This window comes from Oreochromis niloticus, linkage group LG6 (assembly GCF_001858045.2).
Source record: "Oreochromis niloticus isolate F11D_XX linkage group LG6, O_niloticus_UMD_NMBU, whole genome shotgun sequence".
Classification (NCBI taxonomy): Eukaryota; Metazoa; Chordata; class Actinopteri; order Cichliformes; family Cichlidae; genus Oreochromis; species Oreochromis niloticus.
In genome coordinates, this window is record NC_031971.2 from 27,844,830 (window position 1) to 27,868,901 (window position 24,072).

At 42.6% G+C, this 24,072-nt stretch overlaps 1 protein-coding gene across 2 annotated transcripts in view; it reads right to left on the reverse strand.

Moving 5' to 3' along the window:
- LOC100695625 (sodium channel protein type 4 subunit alpha B) overlaps positions 1-22,320 on the reverse strand; it is a 35,226-nt gene extending 12,906 nt beyond the window's left edge. Inside the window, exons 1-22 of one of the 2 annotated variants that reach the window (XR_003220407.1) lie at positions 22,153-22,320; positions 18,255-18,429; positions 18,019-18,156; positions 17,779-17,897; positions 17,562-17,633; positions 16,452-16,580; positions 15,041-15,126; positions 14,334-14,534; positions 13,720-13,783; positions 13,500-13,641; positions 13,205-13,411; positions 12,071-12,170; positions 11,663-11,892; positions 10,948-11,019; positions 10,761-10,862; positions 10,346-10,693; positions 10,091-10,256; positions 7,907-8,079; positions 7,251-7,314; positions 5,807-5,961; positions 3,962-4,135; positions 754-855 (exon numbers count right to left, since the gene is read on the reverse strand). Coding sequence is in view for 1 of the 2 variants with exons in the window: in XM_005465596.4 (XP_005465653.3) it covers positions 754-855; positions 3,962-4,135; positions 5,807-5,961; positions 7,251-7,314; positions 7,907-8,079; positions 10,091-10,256; positions 10,346-10,693; positions 10,761-10,862; positions 10,948-11,019; positions 11,663-11,892; positions 12,071-12,170; positions 13,205-13,411; positions 13,500-13,641; positions 13,720-13,783; positions 14,334-14,534; positions 15,041-15,126; positions 16,452-16,580; positions 17,562-17,633; positions 17,779-17,897; positions 18,019-18,156; positions 18,255-18,429; positions 22,153-22,241 (3,108 nt within the window). In the remaining variant the exon portion in view is untranslated. The remainder of the gene's footprint in view (positions 1-753; positions 856-3,961; positions 4,136-5,806; positions 5,962-7,250; positions 7,315-7,906; positions 8,080-10,090; positions 10,257-10,345; positions 10,694-10,760; positions 10,863-10,947; positions 11,020-11,662; positions 11,893-12,070; positions 12,171-13,204; positions 13,412-13,499; positions 13,642-13,719; positions 13,784-14,333; positions 14,535-15,040; positions 15,127-16,451; positions 16,581-17,561; positions 17,634-17,778; positions 17,898-18,018; positions 18,157-18,254; positions 18,430-22,152) is intronic. The other variant, XM_005465596.4, reaches the window with a different exon arrangement.
- Between the last annotated feature and the right edge of the window lie 1,752 nt (positions 22,321-24,072).

Genomic DNA, 24,072 nt, shown 5'->3' on the forward strand with positions numbered 1-24,072 from the left:
AAGCAAATGATATACAATGTAAACAATCATACAACTTGGGGCGTAAATTGTGTGACATGCAACTTGTTTCATACTAGGGTTACAAGGCATTCATAAGTCCTGGTAAGACCAGTCGCCTCTCACACCTCTGTCATTAGGACAGCTACACCCTGGTAAACCCAGTCTTGTGAATGGCTGAGCAAACGGAGCACAGCCGTCAGTCTGTGGAGCAACCTCCTTAAGTATGGAAAAACTTTCCTATGAACGTCAAAGGACAGTGTGTTCTTTTTGTGCGATCATACACATTTGGGAGGCTGAATAACGGGTTGGCGATTAAAACTCACAAATGCAGACCTGCACGCATTACTGAGACAAAAGTGATAAAGTCCTTCTGCTTACACCAGCGATTAAAATACCTGGGCCACGTCTGCAGGATGGACAACCGAGACATAAGAAAACAAAGACTGTTTGATGAACGCTCCCCGAGTTGGGTGAGATTGAAGAAACTGTTGGGGATAGATGCCCTGCAAATAAGGAGAATGATGATGGATAGGACAAACTTTCAGTGTCTATGGGAAATAACAGACACACCCTAAGGAGTCAAATCTCCAAAAAGGGGAACACAATGATGAGTGAACACCAGAAAATCACACAAACCCTCCAAATAATATAACAAATAAAGAATTTTATAAATGTTTGATCTTTTTTCTGTAGTAGAAGAGTACACCTACATGCTGCTCGGCAATGTCTGTATCGTTATGAGTGCTGCCTCACCCTCATGCCCTTGAAGCGAGACGGGACCCTCAGAGTCCTCAGAGCTCTCAGAGGCCGGCTGGTGTATCCAAGCATGTTGCCCATCAGGGAGAACAGAGTCACCTAGAAGATAGCACACCGGTGACAATGTGATCCACCTGTCTCTAATAATCGGCTACAAGCCACAGGCCTTCGAGATGGCAGTTGTTAAACATTACTTAAAACCAATCCCTTGACCCAGCTGTCTTAGCTAATTATAGGCCAATCCCCAGCCTTCATGTTATCGCAAAGATTCTTGAAATAGTAGTTGTCAAACAGCTAACAGATCATCTGCAGAGGAATGGCTTATTGGAAGAGTTTCAGTCAGGGTTCAACTGTAGAAAATCAGGTCTTTACTATGTCTTTGGTATAATGAATCTGTAATGATCTTTTAATGGTTTCTGATGCAGGGGACTGTTCTGTAATCATTCTGTTTAGTGTTAGTGCAGCCTTTCATACCATTTACCGTAACATTCTGCCTTATAGGCTTGAGGTTTAAGCTGGTGTATGTGGCTCTGCCTTAGACTTGTTTTCTTCTTACTTATCTGATAGGACCATCTGTTAGAACAAACCATTGCCTCTGTTGGAGTGATTCTGATAAAAGTTGGCATAGTTGTGTTTAAAACTGTAAACCCTTGTCTTGAACGGCATGTTCGGATATTTTTCCTCCCCTACATCTAGCATGGTGGGGGATGCTATTAGCTATAGTGTTTAACTGCAGGCACACTTGCCTGTATGATTCTGGTTTCCTTATTTAGTAATGAATGTTTACTTACTGCAATTTATGGGCTCACCTGTGCTTGTATATGGTGGACCGTTGAAGGAGTTGAGCCATACAGGGGGTGTAATATTGGATTCTTCTCTGGCTTCGACTTGCATGTAAAAGCTTCATCATATTGCTGTTCATTTCATTTAAGTAACATTTCTAAGTTAGGTTATTACAATAGTCTAAAAATGTTTACCAGTTTGGACAAATCATCTCTTTCACGCCTCCCAGCTGTAAAAATGCTGCAGCAAGACTATGAACACGTTCTAGAAAGTAAGCTCACATTCCTCCTGTTTTATATTCTTTACATTGGGTCCCTGCAGATTTTAGCATTCATTTCAAAATTCTTCTTTTAACATACGAAGCACTAAAAGGCCAGGCACCGGATTATTTATCTCAGCTTATTATCAAAATACACTGCTGTTGGCTGTCTTCATTCACAGACTCTGGATTTTGTGGTTGTTCCCTGTAAATGACTAAAGACGAGGGGGCACAGAGGCTTTCAGTCTGTGGCACCAAGGCTGTGGAACAGTCTACCACCACAACTACACTTAGTGGACTCTGTGGAGTCTTTTAAAAAGCAGTTAAAATCTTTGTTTAAACAGGCTTCAGAATTTTTATTGAATGATTATATGTTTATTTATTTATTTTAAAACTACCTGTTTATTTTATTTTGTTTTATCCAATCTTTTTATTGACTATTTTAGCACTTAATGTTCAGATTTTTTTACCCTTTTGTGTACAGCGACTCTGTGAAAAGTGCTTAATAAATAAATAAACTTTGCTTACTACTCATGGAGTTCACAGCACAGAAACAGCTTTAGTGAAGGTTACAAATGATCTTCTTATGGCCTCTGACAGTGGACTCATCTCTGTGCTTGTCCTGCTAGACCTCAGTGCTGCGTTCAATACTGTCGACCATAATATCCTATTAGAGTAATTAGAACATGCTGTAGGTATTACAGGTACTGCACTGCAGTGGTTTGTATCATATCTATCTAATAGACTCCAATTTGTGCATCTAAATGGAGAGTCCTCTTCACACACTGAGGTTAATTATGGAGTTCCACAGGGTTCAGTGCTAGGACCAATTCTGTTTACATTATACATGCTTCCCTTAGGCAGCATCATTAGAAGACATAGCATAAATTTTCACTGCTATGCAGATGACACCCAGCTCTATCTGTCCATGAAGCCAGATGACACACACCAATGAGTTAAACTGCAGGAATGTCTTAAAGACATAAAGACCTGGATGGCCGCTAACTTTCTGCTTCTTAATTCAGATCAAACTGAGGTTATTGTACTCGGCCCTGAAAATCTTAGAAATATGGCATCTAACCAGATTCTTACTCTGGATGGCATTACCTTGGCCTCCAGTAACACTGTGAGGAACTTTGGAGTCATTTTTGACCAGTACATGTCCTTCAACGCACATATTAAACAAATATGTAAGACTGCTTTCTTCCATTTGTGCAACATCTCTAAAGTTAGAAATATCCTGTCTCAGAGTGACGCTGAAAAACTAGTTCATGCATTTATTACTTCTAGGCTGGACGACTGTAATTCATTATTATCAGGAAGTCCTAAAAACTCCCTGAAAAACCTTCAGTTAAACCAAAATGCTGCAGCAAGACTCCTGACAGGGACTAGAAAGAGAGAGCAGATTTCTCCTGTATTGGCTTCCCTTCATTGGCTCCCTGTTAAATCCAGAATTCAAAATCCTGCTCCTCACATACAAGGTCTTAAATAATCAGGCCCCGCCTCAGATGGCCCCGCCCCTCCCTGAGCCTGGTTCTGCTTGAGGTTTCTTCCTGTTAAAAGGGAGTTTTTCCTTCCCACTGTTGCCAAAGCGCTTGCTCATAGGGGGGTCATATGATTGTTGGGTTTTCTCTGTTTTCTTAACATTACTGTAGGGTCTTGACCTTACAGTGTAAAGCAGCTTGAGGCAACTGTTGTTGTGATTTGGTGCTATATAAATAACACTGAATTGAATTCGATTAAATTGAACTGACCTCATTGTACAGGAGAGCAGTGAAGCAGCAGCAGGTTCATCTTACCCAGCCTGACTGTGTGCTTTTAGTTTATCTGTTCAAACTGAAACAACCCCATTTCTTTACTACAACGTCAAATACTGACATCCTGTCAAAGCCGCCCACATCTCAGACATGAACAGCCTGTCCTTTAGCTTCAGTGCCATCACCAATGCTGAGGTGGGTCTATGATCCCCAGCTTCACACATGGTCAAATGCACCACATTATTTTTCATTCATTCCAAGATTTTGTCAGGATGCTCTTACTGACACAACCCTCCCCATTTACCCAGGCTTGGGACCAGCACTAGGAGAACACTGGCTTGTGGTCCTTCCGTGACTGGCTTTGTAAAATACTACCAATAATCGGTGCTGCCGATTGTGCTCTTACATCTAGGATGAGGAAGTCGAGCCAACACCAGAAGCTTGTGAAGTATTTCTTGAATCCAAAAGCGATCCACTTCAGTAGCATCTCCACCAGAAACACGAAGGTGAACACCAGGTCTGCCATCTTCAAAACTCTCTGCAAGACTGGACGATGCTCCAGGTAGATGTCCTCAAAAACCTGTTCACAAACACACGGCTGTTTACTCACAACAAGCAGCATATGAGACGATCTGAGGACAACCACTGTCATTCTAGCAGTGTGACCTTCTCGTTTAACAGACGACCTGCTGTCCTGTTTGTTCTTCATCAGCTCTCTATGCTATTTTTCTCTCTGCTCTTTGCCCCCACCCTCCGACACATCCAGGAGATGGCTGCTCCTCCCTGATTCTGGTTCAGATGGAGGTCCCTTCCTGTTAAAAAAGGGATTCTTCCTTCCCACTGTCACCAAGGGCTGCTCTTGTCATCTGATTGTTGTGATCCTCTCTCTAATATTGTAGACTGTGATCATTTGCAACTCTGGCGCCTTAGTGAGGGGATGTTTTGTGTGCTTCCTGTGTTGTGTCTTTTAGAGCAGCACCTCTGCAATAATAAGACATAACTTTTCTACCCGTAAACAGGAAACCACCCCAACAGATGTCTCTTTAAACCACGGATCCAAATCCCCAAAAGGTTGATTCAGTTCATCTGAATGTTTTCGGTGGGAGAAACGTTTCATCATCATCAGGTGACTTCTTCAGTCTCAGCTGACTGCAGGTTTCCAACCTTATAAACAGTACATTGCACAAGGAGATGACACAACACAGAAGAGCTACCTCATCAGACCAGGACTCTGCGGTCTATTTACACCTACAGGCCAGTGGACACTCTTTCAATGATGAGGATGTACACATCCTGGGCAGGGAGGAACGCTGGTTTGAGGGTGGAGCCAAGGAGGCCATTTACGTGAAAAGGGAAAGACCATCTCTGAATCGAGGAGGGGGCCTAAGGGTACATCTGTCACCATCTTACAATGCTGTGATTGCAGCCATTCCCCAACTCTCTGTGAGTGGTACTAATGGTTATTGATCAATCGTCTTTGATCAATGGTCATAATAATTTGCATATTAACGATCAAGGAACTGACCTCCCAGCCCATTGTTCCTTCAGTGGTGCTAGTTTCAGTCAGTGTGCAAATGTATTGGAGATTATATATCGGAATTTCAGGAGCGGGACCACGCCTCCAAACACGCTCCGTCCGGTTATCATCTATATAGGTTCCCCCAGTTCTGCAAGCTGTTCATTCTCGTTTAGGTGCCCCACCCTCCCTCCCTCCTTGTTCTCAGTTCTTTAACTTCTTCACTCCTATTTAGTACATGGGGATCTGCCAGGCCTGGGAGCCGTCGCCAGTCCCCTTCGAGGCCTTCCCCAAACCGCAGCTCAATTCATGTCCAACCATTCACCTTTACCTACTAAAACGCTGTCAAACCTAAAATGAGGACGTGGGCCCAGCTAGTGTACTGTTTATAAGGTTGGAGACCTGCAGTCAGCTGAGACTGAAGAAGTCCCCTGATGATGAAAGTTTCTTCTGAAAAAGCTACGACCAGGTGTACAGATTCAACCTTTGGGATTTACTTACCTGGATGATTGAGCATGCATCAAGACACTGATCCAAAAGTGATTTCAAAAACCAAATCAACTGTCTGTGGTTTCATGCAGGTCGCTATCAGTGCCACATGTTTAGCTCAGTGGTTTCAGTGTGGAGTTAAGCCAGGAAGATAAAACATGTTCATGTCCGAGTGAGTTCGGGGTTTGAATGTGACATGAATTCATGATGTATATTGTCAAATATGTATTGACAATGTCTGTTTACCAGAGCTGCACAGCTCAGCAGGATGATGAAGACGATGAAGCCCTCAAAGAATTTGTGTTGCACGATGCAGAGGCAGGCTCTCCTGAAGTTAGACCAGACCCTGCCGGTACCCCGGGATGTGTCTATTTCCAGGAACGGACAGCAGATGTAACACCCTGAAACACATCAGAGGCGTTGCTGACTGATTGGCTTCTGTTCTCTTGATGTAATGGAAACTCTGTTACCACTGCAGTGCAGGAACTTTGATATCATCTCTGTATGTCACAGTTTGTTGAACTTTTAAATTGGGTCTACATCATCCATCAACCTGAGGCACTGAAAACTAAATCATGCACAGAAGAACCAAACGCTGCAGTTCCTCTAGCAGAGGCTCCAGCAGTGAGTCAGTCCCCATAGACTCCTATGTTAAAACTTTACAGCACAAATAAACATGTTTACAGTCTGAGACAAAATCCATATCCATACTTTCCCCCTTTCATGACAACTGTAAGAAAGTGAGAGAAGGTTTGTATTGAGCCTTAAAGTTGGCATTATTAGGGGCGTGGCCTCTTTGACTAACAGGTGGATGGTGACACAGGCGGGTGTAGCTGCTAGCTGTCTGCCAACTGGAGTCCCTGAACTGGACCTCTGGACCGTGTTTGTGCTGTTGGCGCCTTTTGAATCATTTTTATTACAATCATCTGACCAGTAATATGGCTGCTGTGAGGTTAACTGGACCAACAGACATCCAAGAAGTCTGAGGTCCAGTTTCAGGGGCTGAAATTTGACGATTTTATTTGGATGTCTGTGAAGGTTCTCAGTCATCCAGGTCATCGTAGTCAAAGGAATTTGCAAAGAAAAGCGTCTGGACTTCTTTGAGTTGCTTGAAGACGTTTCACCTCTCGTCCGAGAAGCTTCTTCAGTTCTACGGTCAAATGGCCGAGAGTCCCAGATTTAAACCCAGTGGGAGTATCCCCCCAAAGAGGGACAAAGGACTCCCTGGTGATCCTCTAATCACATGAGCCAAGGTGTGAAAGCGGGTGTGGTACCTAATCAGCCAGGGTTTCGGGTGAGCTCGTTGTGAAACCTGGCCCCACCTTGTCATGTGAATTCCTGAGGTCAGATGGCCCAGGATGTGAGTGGGCGTTAAGGCGTCTGGGGAGGGAACTCAAAACTGGATTATAGATGGCAGACAGTTGGTGTCGTAAACCACCGCTTCTGTTCAAAGATGGTCGCTCACAGTGGACATAGATGACTTCATTTATTTGGATGTTACTGAACACTAATTAGCAGGTATCCGAGTCTGTGTGATCCATATATGTTGAAACATGAACACGTTTACCAAAGCTCAGCATTTACGTAATTACTCTCACTGCCAGAAGAGGGAGACAAAAGTTTGTCACTGCAGGTTTAAATTATTTTACATATAATCATTTGATATAACAGTGTGTGTGTGTGCTCATACTGTTGCAGCAGCAGTCCTCAGGTTCTGGATGAGTTTCATCTTTAAGTTTCTGCATGACGTCACACTGCAGACACAGAAGTTCACAAACTTTAATGTCCTAGTTACTTAAAAATACTGTCACCGGACTAAGTGTTCACACTCTGAAACCTCACGTGGTTTATGTCTCGGGTCTTTACTGTGTCTGTGAATTCAGGATGGCTGATTTCAGTCCTGTTAAAGTCTGATGATCACCTGCAGCTTCTTTAAACTGTTGCAGTAATTTTAACATGAGCAGCTGCTGATGAATTTGAAACTAAAACCTGAACTTTACATGGTCCAGTCGTCTGGTTTAAACCTGTGTGCTGTGGATGTGTGTGTGAAAGCAGTCTGATGGCTCATCGCTGTGTTGCACTCAGTTCATCATAAAGACACCTGCAGTTATGCTGAAGCTCTGATGATCTCCAAGCTGAGTATTTTACTGCTGCAGTCGCATCAAGTGTGGAGAGATGTTCTTCATGCACAGTGATCACAGTGAGGAAAACAGCACTGTGTAATAATAAATACACAAACATGTTTATCTGCTGTTCGTACTCGAGGCCAAAGCTGCGTCACACATCAGTATTTACTTTTAACATGAAATTCTGCTCTAGGATCAAAAACAGTAGAATCTGCTTTACATGCTGCGTCTCCTTTTCTTGTGCATTTTCAGGCGTCCTAAACTCAATCTCAGCCACAGCGACGGGGGCCTCCCAGGCGGCCATGTTCGTGTGGTTATCATCGAGGGTCAGCTGGTCTGAGCTCACAGAGCTTAAGGTCAGATACTCCTCCTTGTTGTCTTTCTTAGTTTCACCTGCAAATGAGGAAAACATGAAAATATTTTCAAATTAAAAGCTCTAAATCTAACACCTAAAAAGACACAGAAATCCAAATACGATCCACAGAAAACAATAAATCACTAACAACAGACTGTGTGTGAGGATGATCTGAAATATGAAGGCAACACTGCCTCAAACCTGCAGTCTCTCTAATGTCCAGCAGGTGGCGACTCCTCTGGTTGTAAAAGAAACCTGAACATTTGCAAGTATATGAGAAAATGAGCCTCGTGCTCACCTCATCTCTCAGCTCACTAATGAATTTATGGTCTCAGTCACTAGTTTGAAGTCTTGTTGAGGAGAAGGAAGCACGGGAGGATTTAAGTCGGGACTACAATCCACTTTATATTTTACTACCAGTGAGTAGTGAGCAGAGTCCCTCACTGTCGCAGTCAGATCCAGTATGTAAACATCCAGTTTCAGGCTTCAAGACAGGACTTCACTAACTAAGTCTTAGTCTTAAGTGTATATTTATTTTCCTACTCCTTTTATATCTATTTATTAGGGGTTTTTTGCACTGATGTAACTGGAGCCTCGTCGTCTCGTCTCTATATGATGCACGGGATATAGCGAGATGACAATAAAGTTTAGTTTGACTTTGACTAATGTGTTACCTCACTGTGGCTGTGCCAGTGTTTTATACGTATACGTTCCATGTTAATAATGCCGACCCCAAAAACAACCATAAAGTACTGGCACAAAACAAGCTCCTTGGATTACTGTGACCTGGGGTCCGTTCTTCGTACCTCGCTAAGTAAGTTAGCCGGATTTGATTGTTGACGATTTCGCGTGATCTTGGATCGTTCGGTTCTCCGAAGCCCATCCGGGACTTGCTGTCATAGCAACAGATCCGTAAGCGTAAACCTGCTCGGGAGCAGGTTTACTTTATGTAAACAGGATTAGATCGCGGCCACTCAGGTATGTCCGCTGCATTTACACGAAAGAAACAGCGATATTTCTCCACTGTTTCACCATAAATAAATATTATCAATGTAACTAAAGATAATGCAGTATTTGATTCTTTTATTGATTGCATACAGATACATACAGGTCATTTCCTAAAAAAAGGGAAATGTACTATTAGTCATTCTATTACATGTATTTGATTATTTCAGATGTAATTCATATTTTAGAGTAGTAATAGTAAATTACTTCGTGTAATCAAGATGAGAGACCACGGCTATAAAAGCGAAGGTGGATTTGGGAAGTCTGTCGCAGCCATGTCATGTCTGTTCGTATACGCGAGCAACCCATTGCGGAAGGTGCAAGATTGATAAGGAGAGTTTCCAGAATTCAGCACACACACACGAGGGGGCGCAGGACCACCACCTGTCTTTATTTGCTCAGCCCTTTTCTTGGTTGCTGTTATAAACAAACAAACAGATTATTTCAGGGTCTCTTTTCAAGAGACTAAAAGCAATATAAGTGATAAATATTACCATTCTGTAGAATATTCTTATATTTCACTTTTACTTGCCCCCATGTTCTAGCGGGTCCTGTTGTGGCTCTAATGTGAAAGAGGATATAATGGAATATGATATAATAAATTATTTACGAGTTCAATTTGTCACCAACTTTCTGCCAGCCCTCTCTCCTTGCTTTTGCAGCCTTTGCAGTGTTCCTTTGCGTTTTAATTAAACTCTGAAACTCCTGATATCCCTCAATCAAGAGTTCTTGCTCTGCTGCCGTAAAATACTGAGCATGCGCCTTCGACATCTTCGCCGACCAATCACAGGGTTGCCGATCAATGTTTCTACTATCGATGCGTAGCCCCTTTTAAGCCACCCAGTGATCTCGCATTACTTCATCCAGTTATACTAATCGTCAACAACAGATGTGTTCGGAGAACCGGATTAGCGAGCTCAAAGTTAGCGCGATGATTTGATCTTGGATGTGTCATTTGATCTTGGATGTAGTAAGCGAGGTACGAAGAACGGACCCCTGGATAACTGAGAACCTACAAAGACAAAATATACAAACAAAAACCACCTTTGTGATCTTGGTCAGCGTAGTTCTTCCCCCACAAAGTCCAGATACTCTTGGGGATCCAGGTTCTGGTCTGTTTCATGGTTCTCTGCAGGGTGTTTGTTGTTTTGTCTTCTGAATCCACCAGCTGATCATTGATGAACAATAAATTCAGGAACAGATGTAGGATCTGCAAACAGACCAGGAACTCATTCAGAAACTCCTGATGGACTAAGGTGGACTGGGTCATTCTAGGTTGGTGAGTGTAAAGAGACTCACCAGCAGCTTTCCAACAATCAGGACAATCATGAAGAAGGTCACACACACGCCATCATTCGAGACCTCCATGCAGTCCCATAAATACTCTAAACACTGTCCACACAAGACCCTGAAGACGAGCATGAAGGTGTGGAAAAAGTCTTCCATATGCCAACGAGGAAGCTGGCAGTCATAAGAAATGCGACAGACGTTAGCTTTGTAGTCCGACTGGAACAGCTGCACGCCCGCCACAGAGAACATGAAGACCGTGATGAATAGAACCAGAGTCAGGTTCCCCACTGAGGCCCAGACGATCTTCAAAAACATGTGGAGCATCGGCCACCAACGGGCCAGCCTAAACACTCGGAACTGGACAAACAGAAAGATACGTGAGGACACATGATGATGGTGACGGTAATGGTGATGTTATACTAACTGGAAGAAAACTGCGCAGCAAAGATAGACCCTCAACGTCAGCCAGTCCCAGGTGCACCAGAGAAATGATGACGAGGATAAAGTCGAAGATATGCCAGCGCACCTGTAACCACGACAACAAACAATCACAAATGTTTCTTTGAAAATGGCAGATCGCTGAACTGTTGAGAAGAAACTACAAATTTGACCTGGAAGTATCCATGCAGGCCCAGTGCAACAAGTTTGATGATCATCTCAGCAGCAAAGATCCCATGGAAGACCTGCACAGTTCAAAGGGGTCAGAGGTCACAGGGTAGAAGCATGTTTTGCATCCAATTCATCCAACCATCGGCAGACAGGCAGACGAAAAACCTCGAACACACCGAGCCCCGTGCAGAAGTAGAAGTTCCAACAAAACAATAATTTTCCTGTAAAATGTCACACAGATCACTCTGACCAGGCATCACTGTTACTGCAAAAAGACTCATGCTGTTTGAATAAACCTCAGCAAAGCTCCCTCTGAATCCCAGCTTATCTTTACTTTTCTCGAGACTTGCCAGAGGTTTATACTTTACCCCCGTTATATTTTTACCTCACTGTGCTGCTTTTCCTCTCAGTTATGCAGGTCGTTTACAGGTTTGTACCGTTGGTTCGTTACCATTTGTGATGTAGTCGCTCTGAGTGGACATTTTAAACCACTCTTGCTAGGTGGCTGAAGAACTAAAATGCTAACAGCATTCATCACTAAATTGGTCATGGAGGCACATCGAAGAAGAACATATGGTCCCTCCGACTGATCAAGTCTAACACCAAACTAAGGGAGCAGAATGGAAAAGTCCTGATTTTAGGCTGCAGTGAACAAGCTGCCATTAAATTAACCAAGTAGGAGATAACAGGATCTGCAGACACCTCTTCAACACTCACCAGATGAGCGATGACCAGGGTCTCCATGAACTCCACCATCATAGGGTAATGTTCAATGGCTGTGATGATGGTGCTAACAATGATGCAGCTGATGATGACCAGGTCAAAGAAAGGGTTCGTGATAAAGGTGTGAAACTGCTGTTTGAGCCATCGCCAGCAGCCACAACAGTCCCCCTTCAGGAAGGCGTCAGTGCAGGTGCAGCACAAAGGCCGGTGGTGCTCCTCTGCCTCTGCAACACAAAGCTACTCTGTGAGGCCACAAACTGTGTCAGCATTAAGTTGTCTGCAGAGCCTCAGCTCTTGGTGTTTCTGTGCCTGTGAGTGCTCTCAGTGACAGAGCGTGTTGTCCTGTCATGTTCCAATGAAAGAAGGTGGAGGTTAAAGAGGTGGAGGTAAATATCTGTTTACCTTCAACGTGTTCTTGCTTGGTAGCTTGTATACCGGCAGCTGATTTCTTCTTCTGCAGTGAGTCCTGTTGCTCTGGAGTCTCTGCCCTGCTGGAAGCCTGCTGTCCATAACAAAACACCCAAACTCAGTTATGCTAAGACTAAATGACGATTTCAGCAGAGCCATCCCACAGTTCTCTGAACAGTTTCCAAACAGGGTTATTTTGTCTCAGAAAGGTCATGGCTGACACAATCAGTTGAGAAGAAGCTGGTGAAAGGTTTTTGGAACAGCCGGATTTTAAATGCACACTGGCATCAGCTGCCGACAGGTCTGCAGGATCAGTCACATGCTAGACACAGAAGGAAGGATATTTTGATGAAGAATAGGACTTGTTTAATATATGAACAGAACTAAAGCCCAATAATAGACCTACTCGTGTTATTCCAGTACATTTTGTACAGCTGTGGCATGTTTTAGCAACACTGGCAACACCTGGGCCTAGTGTGCCAGTGCTCTACGAAAGCTGTCAGAGCTCAGCTGTTGGTGTGGCTCTCCTCCTAGAGATACCTTCTTTGGGTATTCTTTGGGTTTTGGCTTGGTGTCTTGCGCTAAACAACATTGTACATCATACTTCTTCACTTATGCACCAACTCAAACCACTGACTGTACTGATTAAACACCCCATGGTTAGCTTATATTGTTTCTTTCAAAGTAAAACATTTTTAATTGGCATTGGTGCGTCTCCCTTTTGTCGTGGCCATGGAGCCTGACAACCTGCTCACTGAGGTAGAAGAAGAAAGGGCTGTAAGTTGGGTGGACGTAAAAAAGTTGCACCTGTAACATGTGACACAAGGTTCAGTAACTAAGAAGCGACTTTATTCCCGTGTGTGGATCATTGATTCCTGCTTTTGTGTTTTTGAAGGTGCAGCACCCAGTCCTGGGGAGAATGTGGTATTGTTAGCACACACCTGAATGCTCCACAGCAAACTACCAAATTCTGCTGTTAAAGAGGTGCACACACTTACTGATGACCAACCAATGAACTGAATCTGATTAGATTTGATTAGTATTTGGCTGCTCATTGCCCTCCTAATTCCTGTGGAAGCAGTGAGGGTGGACTTGTTGTTCTAATGACTACAGAGAGTCCTTACTGACCTCCTCCTCCTCCTCTCTCCTCTTCAGCACCTCCACAATCCGTCTGAACTCCTCTTCTCTTTGTATGGCCTCGGCACCTTGAGCCTCTTCTTGCTCTGCTCGTGTCATGACAACCACCGCCAAAATGAGACTGAGCAGGAAGAAACAACCCGGGAAGAAGACGAGCAGAAAGACGATCAGATAGGATTTTCCTGCAGCTCGCAACGTCTGCAAAGGGACAGACAGGTGAGAGAAACAGATGAGACAACCGGAGTACTGGGAGGAGCCTACGTGTGGTCATCAGTGAGTTACTGACCAACTGCATCAGGCCTTCCCAGAAGTCATGCATCATGAGTCTGAAAAGTGACATCAGAGACCAGAAAAACGAGTCGTAGCTGGTGTATCCAAAGTTTGGGTTACTTCCTGCTTTCACACAGTTGAAACCATCTGGACAGCGCCTGAACACATAAAAACACAGTTTGTTTTTATTGCTGTTGTTGTCAGTGAATGAAAGAGATACACTCATGTTTACTTACTCAGCGTCTGACTGGTTTCCACACACCAGAGGATCAGGATGTCCAGGAATGTAGTAATAGTTTTCTAGAAGCCAGACAGACAGACATCCAAACTGTACAAACACATCACGTTTCACCTTTCTAATTTAAGGGCAGGGGTGACAACGATGACAGGTGCTGAAGTCTGCACTACAAAGCCAGCTGAACATACTCAGGATATCTTTCTAATACCAGGATCAATCCATGCAGAGTCCCAGGTCCTGATAACATCCCTGGACGAGCACTTAGGGACTGTGCTGCAGAACTGTCTTCATGGACATGTTTAATACATCACTGAGCCAGGAAACACTCTCAATAACAGATTAAAGGTCACATTTAGGCTGTAATTTTCAGCATCTACATTATTGTGGGTGATTTTAAAATCTGATAACAACAAATAAAACTGTTTTTTGACTTTTTGTTTTTGGACCTGAAGACTTTTCCTCAGAGGTTCACCTGATCTCACATGAGATCTTGAGGGCACGTCTCTTTCCACTGCTTTCATTGTAATGTTGGAAGAAAACCTGAGAGTCAGCCATCTGTCTTAAAAACACAAAAGCTAACCTGCCAATCAGGATATGGTACGACCATCATACCTGGAGAGGTGGTGTGGTTGTGGAAATCGAATTCTGTCGTGTTTGTGTTCATCGACCAGATGACACATTTATTTTTCAGGGTTCCCATGAAGAGCTGTAAACCAATCATAGCCAAGATGCTCAGGCAGAACACCGTCAGGATGATGACACAATCAAGCCTCTTCACCGATTGGACAAGAGCTTCGACCGTCTTCTTCAGACCTGTAAAGAGAGCCCCACGCTGTGAATACAAGTTGCTCACACACAGACACACACACACACCTACACACAGACTCACGTACGCGCACACACACACACAGACGGACGCACACACACACACACACACACAGACGCACGCACGCACACACACACAGACACACACAGACGCACACACACACACAGACGCACGCATACACAAACACACACAGACACACACACACACACAGACACAGACACACACACCTACACACAGACTCATGCACGCGCACACACACACACACACACACACACACACACAGACGGATGCACACACACACACACACACACAGACACACACACAGACACAGACACACACAGACGCACGCACGCACGCATACACAAACACACACAGACACACACAGACGCACGCACGCATACACAAACACACACAGACACACACACACAGATGCACACACACAAACACACACAGACACACACACGCACACACACACACACACACACACACACACCTTGGCTGCATGTGAAGATCTTCAGCAGCAGAGAAATCGTCATCAGCACAGCAAACTTCCCCAAATCTATGAACTGTGACACCAATCTGAGACAGAGTCGTCATCATCACCACCTTCATCATCATAATCATGAAGCAGTGATTAAAGCAGCTGTAAAACATAAAGAGACATTTACAACCGAGCAGGAAAAAGCCAAAGTGTGTCGAGCAGAACATACAGAAGCAAAACCGGTGATAAGGACGTGACAGTTAGAGTGTCCTAACATAAATCTAAAAACTTTATCAGTGACAAAGGTAGAGGAGACATACACAGGAAAGCTACACAGGAAAGCAGAGCAGCACAGCGAGCGTTCAGCTACAGGATGTTAGCTTGTTACCAAGCCTTAAGAAACATCAAGAGTCTCTGTGTGGTCAGTTTAATGGGACAGTGTTTGATGTCAGCCTGGATTCAAACACTGAAAGAGTCCCAAACCTAAACATGGAGTTTCAGTGCCTGAACCAAGGAACAACTAAACTCGAAATATAAGGGTAATAACAAAGGAATGGCCCCGGGGCAGACCCAGGACATCATGGAGAGATCTCGGCTTCTCTGCTTAGGCTGCTGCCCCTGCAACCCAGCTTCAGATAAGCAGAAGAAAACTGGATGGATGGATGGATGGATGGATGTGGTGGTGAAAGCAGCAAAAAGATCATTTTCACCTTTACAGCTGGAAAAAGCCCACCTTATTTGCACGGACATGGACCTATAGATATGAGACCACACTGACAAGAACTGTGTTGGTGTAACTGTAAAGGTCACGTCCAGCATTGAGTGGATTCAATCGGTGGATCACATTTCTTGAGTATTTTCTCAGCTGCAGTGAGCCTTGTTATTCAGGACTGAGAGGCTCTTATTGTGAAGGCTCTTTTATAGTGTTTCCTGTTTTTTGGATCGTGTTAATCTGTAACCAACATTAAAGAAGTGAACAAAGATGAGCTCTTCCGTTTACAAACTCACAGTATAAGCAGTCCTAATTATACCTCATCAGTGAGTAGCTTGGAGAGACACCTTCAGCAGCAACAACTTGAAGTGATCATTTTCTGCATGACTAATCAGTCTGGCTCGATTAGGAGCACCTGGCTGCTGCTTACCCTCTTAATTCCCATGAAGGGAGTAAGGCTGGACTTGGTTTTTCTCAGGATCGTCCTGTGAAAATTTTCTTTTCCAATGACTGTACATGTCACAGAATCACGGCAGAGAAATAAGTCTCACCAACTTCATGTCAGCCGTTTTCCAATAAATCTAAAACAGATTACACTGAATTTTGTTTTTGCAACCTGAAGCTGCCCCCTGCTGGTCATTAGAAAGAATGCAGATTTAAGGCTTTACATAGAGTCTGTGTGAGAGTGTGAGGTGTGTTATTGAGCCTTACAGGGTGCTGATGATGATGATGTCCAGCCAGTTCCAGGGATCTCTGAGGAAGGTGAAGAGTCCCACACAGAAGCCTCTCGCCACGATTTTCACCAGAGCCTCAAAGATGAAGATGGCCATGTACACGTAGCTGTTCACATACATGTGAGACAGAGAGCTTTCACACCAGCTCACAGTTCTTGCCCAAGGATACTTTGGCATTGTTGGGGTTTAAATTTATAATCTTAAATGCTTAGATGCTGATTATATTGCTTTATATAAGAAAGGCCTAACTTTGAGTACACTCTGTGCCAAAAGTGTTGACAGGAAACGACATGCTTTTGCAAAAGCGTGGTAACTGCATACTTTTGCAGAGCATAGGACCAGAAAGTGAAACCAACTAGGCTGTTTGATCGAAACTTAAAGTGTGATGTGACGTAGAGAGCGAGTATATAAATAGCTAGGCTTCCATTTGTGCTTCAGACCTGGGATTGTGTGCTTTGTGTTCAGGTCTCCATATCCGGATACGTAAAATTAAAGATCATTGTTTGAGTTTGACCACTTTGAGCCCTGTGTCTTTCTTGGCCGTAAAGAATACGAAAGAACTGGGATTTAATAGCATGCAGACTGGAGTAGGCAGGGACTGAACTGCCAAACTTTCAGTTAGCTAGTTTGAGTCTACCTCCCGAGCTACAGCCAGCCCAAGACAGTAAAAGTATTTCCATTATATTGAAGAGCAGGCAAACACTCCCACAGCAGATCTCTCCAAAATAGACAAACGTCACAACAGGCCCTTTAAGTCGTCTCTTAATTGTCTGAATGACAAATCTGTTCACATATCAGAACACTCTGAGCATTTCCTGTCTCGACAACAGCGAGCAAAGTCAGTTTGACCTTTACAGACCTCTCTGTGCTGCTGCTGTCAGACTGAGGACTGACTGAGGACAGACTGGCTCTTTGTCTTTGAGCCTTAGCATGGATTTAGACTTTAAAACCATTCTCATGCTGTGACTCATCGATGCTGCCATCAACAGCCCACATCTGTTCATCACTTTGTCGTGTTTTTCTGCTCTGATGAATGATCTGTGTGTGTGTGTGTGTGTGTGTGTGTGTGTGTGTGTGTGTATCTCACTTCATTACAGGAAAGTTGAACCGCAGAACACCTAAGCTCAGGATCGCCAGTAGGATGAATATACTGAAGAAAGTGTGAGAGTTCAGGGAAACCTCACCTCACCTGTCGTCTCTACAATACAAATCAAATCTAATCCAGATTAACTTGGTCACATGGTCCAGAGAGCTAAAACCTGACCACACAGAGGCTCCTGACACTATGACATCATAAAGGATATGGATGAAGAAGGGTCTTGATAGCGAGGGTCCTCAACGGGTAGAATGGACTCAGCAGGTAACAAGACGAGTCAGCACTAAACCTGTTAATGATGTTTCCTTTACTGAGAACCACGAAGGTCTGCAGAGAGACAGGTGAGGGACAGAGAAGCAGGTGAGATACAGACAGGTAGGGGACAGACAGGTGAGAGACAGACAAGTAAGAGACAGACAGACGAGTGAGGGACAGACAGGTCAGAGACCTTCCGTGATTGGTAGAAGGGATCTAGATCCTCCAATGGGGTGTTGAGAAGCTGAGGGGGTGGGTCCCCATAGATTAAGGGGAGGGACTTCCCAGTCTCCAGGTGAGCAGCTGGTTTGGGCAGGTTTTTCTCAGTTACCTAGGTTACACACAGGACCTTCCTGTCATACAGTTGATTAGAAGTATCAAGTGCCCTCATTAGTTGTCAGTTATTGACAGTTAGAAGTTGATCAGTACCCATTTGTCCTTCCATGTCTTTCGCTCCTTTGCTTCAGCTACATGTTGTTGTTGGACTTCCTGTGAGGCTGTTGTGAAGCGTCTGAAGACCTCCGTACCCACAGGTGGCAGCAGAGACACCATGCTGTCATCCTGCAATGCCGCCCGGATCTTGTTGTCACCTAGCAGCAGGGTTCTACGGGGAAAATAGGGATGGCATTTTGGTGTTTTGATCGGACTGTCATGAGACGGGTTAGTTTCACTGTTTGAAACTAACCCGTTTCATGACAGTCCGATTATTTAGAAAACATTCAGTAACTTGTGAGCACTCAGAGATATAAGCCTGAGGTAAAGCACTAAACGGGTTTACTTTAGGGGGGCACCACAGACTGCACAAGTTTAGAAATCAGTTAAATGTATTTGTATGTAATTCATTTCGTCAGATTTAAGGCACCAGAGATGGGCAACTAATGTGTTACTGTAATCCGATTACTTTTTTTTTTTTTCTTTCAGGCACAACAAAATACATATATTGAACATAAACTGCACAAACAAAAAACAAAATTTACCTGAAAAGGAGTGGGACGAAGAAAACTTATTAAATCCCACCCCTATGCTCACTCATCAACAAAAAACAATAAGCTTCCCGCAACTACGCCCATCGTTGCAAACCAAACAAACCCATCAACAGCCCCGGGCACATGCAAGCATCTCAACGGTAGCTCGCAATCAGCAAATAGAACCTTCATATCTGAATACAGCATATATTAATTATAAATTGCGTTACCACAGGTAACAGGCAATAATAATTACATTAACAAACACACATACATTTACATACATACATATCTACACACACATGTACATATATGTACATACATACGCACACACTTTTTTTGGAATCCATACCAGCAATGGTAAGAGAACAGACATTTCAGAGCACACTAAAACCATCATTGAGTATACTGTGACCAAACCAACTGTTTGTAGAGGAATTTAAATCTATGAATATTTTTGCATTGTTTCAGTTGTAAACTCAGACTGTTCCAGATTTTCACACCACATACAGACACACAAAAACCTTTACGGGTTGTTCGAGTTCTGGGTAATTTGAATTATCCGAAGCCTCTCACATTATAAACCCCTTCTCGAATTTCAAATAAAGTTTGTAAATTTCCATGTAGAAGTTTATTAAAGGCTTTGTATAAGATTATGGATGTATTGTAATTAACCAGATCCTGGAATTTAAGTAACTTTGTCTGAAGAAAGAGTTTGTGAGTATGATCTGGATAACCAGCCTTGTGAATAATACGCAGTGCTCGTTTCTGTACTGTAACTAATGGATTAGTTGTATTTTTATATGTGTTTCCCCACACTTCCACACAATATGTAAAATATGGAAGAACCAGGGTACAGTACAGAGTACGAAGTGCATCTTTATCAAGGTATGGTTTCACTTTGTTCAAAACTGTGAGGCTTCTGGAAATTTTGGTTTTTATGTGTCTGACGTGGGGTTTCCATGAAATTTTGTTATCAATTACGACTCCCAAAAATTTGTTTTCACTCACATTATCAATTGGTACACCTTCAATGATAATTGGCAATTCTATATTATATTTTAAATTACCAAAAAACATTGCTTTAGTTTTATTTATATTTAATGATAATTTATTTATATCCATCCATTTTTTTATTAATTTTAGCTCCCTGTTTATGGTCATTACAAGATCAGTATAATCATCGCTACTGAAAAATATGTTGGTGTCATCTGCGAACAGTATGAGTTTAAGTACTTGAGAAACATCAAAAATATAATTTATATATACATTGAAAAGTTTTGGTCCCAACACTGACCCTTGGGGAACACCACATGTAATACCAAGTTTCTCTGAATGGTAATGCCCAATGCTAACATATTGTTCCCGACCCGTTAGGTAACTTTTTAACCAGTTACCAGCTTTCCCTCGAATACCATATCTTTCCAATTTATCCAATAAAATTGAGTGATTGATTGTGTCGAAGGCCTTTTTGAGATCAACAAAAATACCAACTTTTTAAATTAACAAGTAATATAAGGGAATACTATTGCAACAAAAATAATTAGATTACTGTTACTTTCCCATAAGCACGCTGCGTTACTAAACAGTGATTTTGTTTGTGAGAGTATCTCATGACAATGACATAAGAGCGTGCGACATTCATGGTAACAGACGTGTGCAGATCAACAACAGATAATATTGAGTGATGGGGAGAGGACGACCACGCAGCGTTTAAAGCGTGTAAGTACTCACATTACTTTGAGTTTAAATCTGTAAAAAGTGACAGCAACATTAGCGTCCGCTGTACACTCTCTGTGGGAAGAAAACTTCTTTCTACAGCGAAAAATTAAACTTCAAATCTGAGCGAGCACCGAGCACGCTGCCACGGGAATGTGACACTCACAGAGAAACCCCCGGATCCTCCCACTGACATGACCACAGTGGGCAAACCTCCACCCGCCCCACTCCTGCTAAACAGGTCACAATAGATTTAAGAGCTGCTGAAGCTTTGATTTTATTTATTTTCTGCTGTGTTTTACTTGCATCTCTTTGAAAGAGTGAGTGTAAACACAAAACATGATTTTATTTTATATGCTTGAATATGCATAACATAGGTTTAAATGTTAAACAATTTCTTCAAGTCAAAGACAGTTGCATATAATTTAATTTTTGCTTAATGCAATGTGCATAAAGTTAAAAGAAAACTAATGAAACATTTTTTTAAAAGAGGCTTTCCATTTGATTCAATTTTATATGCTGGATTATGCAGAAAAAATTGAATTTGCTGGAAGCTCTATTGCTTTATAACCTATTCAGGTTGTATATCATGTTTTTGAAAAGTAACTAAGTAACTAATTACTTTTGAAAATAAGTAATCAGTAATTAGTAACTAATTACTTTTTTGGAGAAGTAATCAGTAATTGATTACTTTTTCCAAGTAACTTGACCAACACTGCCAGTGACTCATTAAACTGGGTAGGGCGTCTTATATCTAAGTTATGAAACATTTTACATCACACAACCTACAGAAATGGGTGAGGGTTACAGTGGGGTCAGCTAACATCAGATCATGTTTACTTTGACAAAACCTCCAATCAAGAGGAGTTTTTGATTTTATTGTTTGATTTTTTTTTATCAACTTAACACTTTACTGTCTTTTAAATTTCTGCCTGTGATGTTACGTAAGTTACGTAAGGCTTCCTCTTCACACATTCAGGATTCTTGACGTGTAGTTGTACCTATCAAGAGTGCGTAGCTGTACGTGTGTTTTTTATGTGTTCATTGAGGAAAACCTTGCAGAGATGTGAATGATAAAGAACAACGGCTGTCTTAAATACAAAATCAATACAAATCCTTTCTGAAATCCTCTGCCGCCCACCTGATCCAGCCCTAACGATATACTTTATCAAAAGGGAAGTTTTAAGCCTAATTGTAAAAGTAAAGAGGGTGCCTGTCTCCTGAATCCAAACTGGGACAACACAAATACTGCATATTGTCCCCTGCACGCTCTGCCCCTCTTTCCTCTCCACTCTCGGATGCTAAAACTCTCAAATAAAAGGAAAAATCAAAAGGAAGAAACCTTAAAAAGAAACATATGAAGCATCAATTTTGATCCATATAACCATATATCCACCTGCTTTATGTGCCAATAACACAGTTTTATTTGTGGTTTTATTGGTATTTTCATAGTATTTTATTACTTTTTTTGCTAAAGCAATGCTTCTAAAAAAAATATCCTCCATTGTCATTGTAATAGTAATTATGATAGTAGTAACATTTTCGGATTGCAGTTCTAAACCAAGGAAGGAGTGCAGGTTTGTGAACCAAAGTGTGTCACTGTCCCACACGTTTCACTGAAAACCAGTTTAAATCCGACTTACAGCTGTGAAGGATTCAGCCTCAGCTGATTGGCTCTCCTCACCAGCGCGCCTCTCTCCTTCGTGCTGCTCCAGAAATCAAAAAAAGACATTTTTCTGTCTTCAGCGTCCCACCTCTCTCTGAAACAGCTCTGTCTGTCTCTCTGTCTGAATCTGTCTGTTTTCAGTGATCAGCTCTCTGCTCCAGCTGTTTGTCAATGGCTCCTCCCACATTAGTTACAAGACACACACAAAGAAACAAATGTAGGAACTATGTTCTCCCAAAAAGACTCCCACATCCTGATTTCCTGGAAACAGTCTCTCTATCACACACACAGACACAAACACACAGGAATGAAGCTGTTGGTTGTTTGATAAGAACTCTGTTCATCTGTGGATAAAAACATCTGAGCCATTCTGTCTACTGATTTCACTCTCCCCTGAAAACCCATCTGACTGACTAACTCTGCACACTTTCAGTTAGATTTCTGTCTTTTTTTAACTCATTTTTGGCTTCACATTCCTCATCACCTACTTATTACTGCTTGTTTCATCCTAAACATCAAACTATGTCTTCATCAAACAGCTGCTGGCAATTTCCACGATTTCCATAATAAATAGAGTAAATGTGACAAAATTATTAAAAAAAAGTTCACTGCATACTTTCCTATTGTGATATCCACAGGAAAAAAAACCAAATATGTAATTTCTGGAGAAACTGTGGTGGGATTGTTGCTACTGGTGGACTCAGTCTTTATTCTTGGTTGCAGGTAAAAAGTTGGAGGTAAAGACAAAGTGAAAGGGGCGATGGCTCATAAACACAGGGGTAGTTACAATCAATATGTTCTTGTATTCAAAGTGTCGTCACCCTCAACGTTCAGGGACATTTACTTTGTTGTAATAAAGCTCTCCCTCTGAGTACGGGATCATTTTGCACACTGCAAAATGTTTACAGTTTCTCTCTGAGATTATAGGGACATCTGAAAAGGTTGTTGATTCAATTCAATTCAATTCAATTTTATTTATATAGCGCCAAATCACAACAAAAGTCGCCTCAAGGCACTTCATAGGTACAGAGAAAAACCCAACATTTATATGACCGCCTATGAGCAAGCACTTTGGCAACAGTGGGAAGGAAAAACTCCCTTTTAACAGGAAGAAACCTCCGGCAGAACCAGGCTCAGGGAGGGGAGGGCCATTTGCTGTGATTGGTTATGGTGAGAGAAGGAAGACAGGATAAAGACATGCTGTGGAAGAGAGACAGAGATTAATAACAGATATGATTCAATGCAGAGAGGTCTGTTAACACATAGTGAGTGAGAAAGGTGACTGGAAAGGAAAAACTCAATGCATCATGGGAATCCCCCGGCAGTAGGGATGGGTACCGGTTTCCGGTTCTGACATAAACGGTAGTAACCAGACCGAAAAGCAGCGCACATTTCGGTGCTTTATTTTGGTGCTTTTTTATTTTCTTGAGATGTCATACACTTTGAATTCTAGCCAATCATTTTACCTTTACAAGGATAGTAGGCGGGCCCAGGTACGTACGTTCTTTTAGAGCAGGGCTACAGATTAAAAATGCCCAAGCGAAGTGGTCAAAAGTCTGGCTGTACTTCACAGCAAAAGATGCAAACTCAGTAGCCTGCAACAAGTGCTTTAAGCCCCACGCCCCCGGTACGTGGGCGTACCGGATCACGTTTAATCGGTTATAACACGGGGTGAGAAATATAAGTCCAGACATGTGTGGTATCCACAGAAACCTCTGAATCTCAGCTAAAATGTCATATAAACCATTTCTACAACCACCAAACTCAACGAAAACAAGCCATGATTAAACGAGCAGTTATGTAAATGCGCACAAGTCCGCTAAACAAACAAGGCGAACCAGAAATTCTCCAGACTTCATGTAACTGGCTAAAGATAGGCTGGTTATCTTCCAGAGCC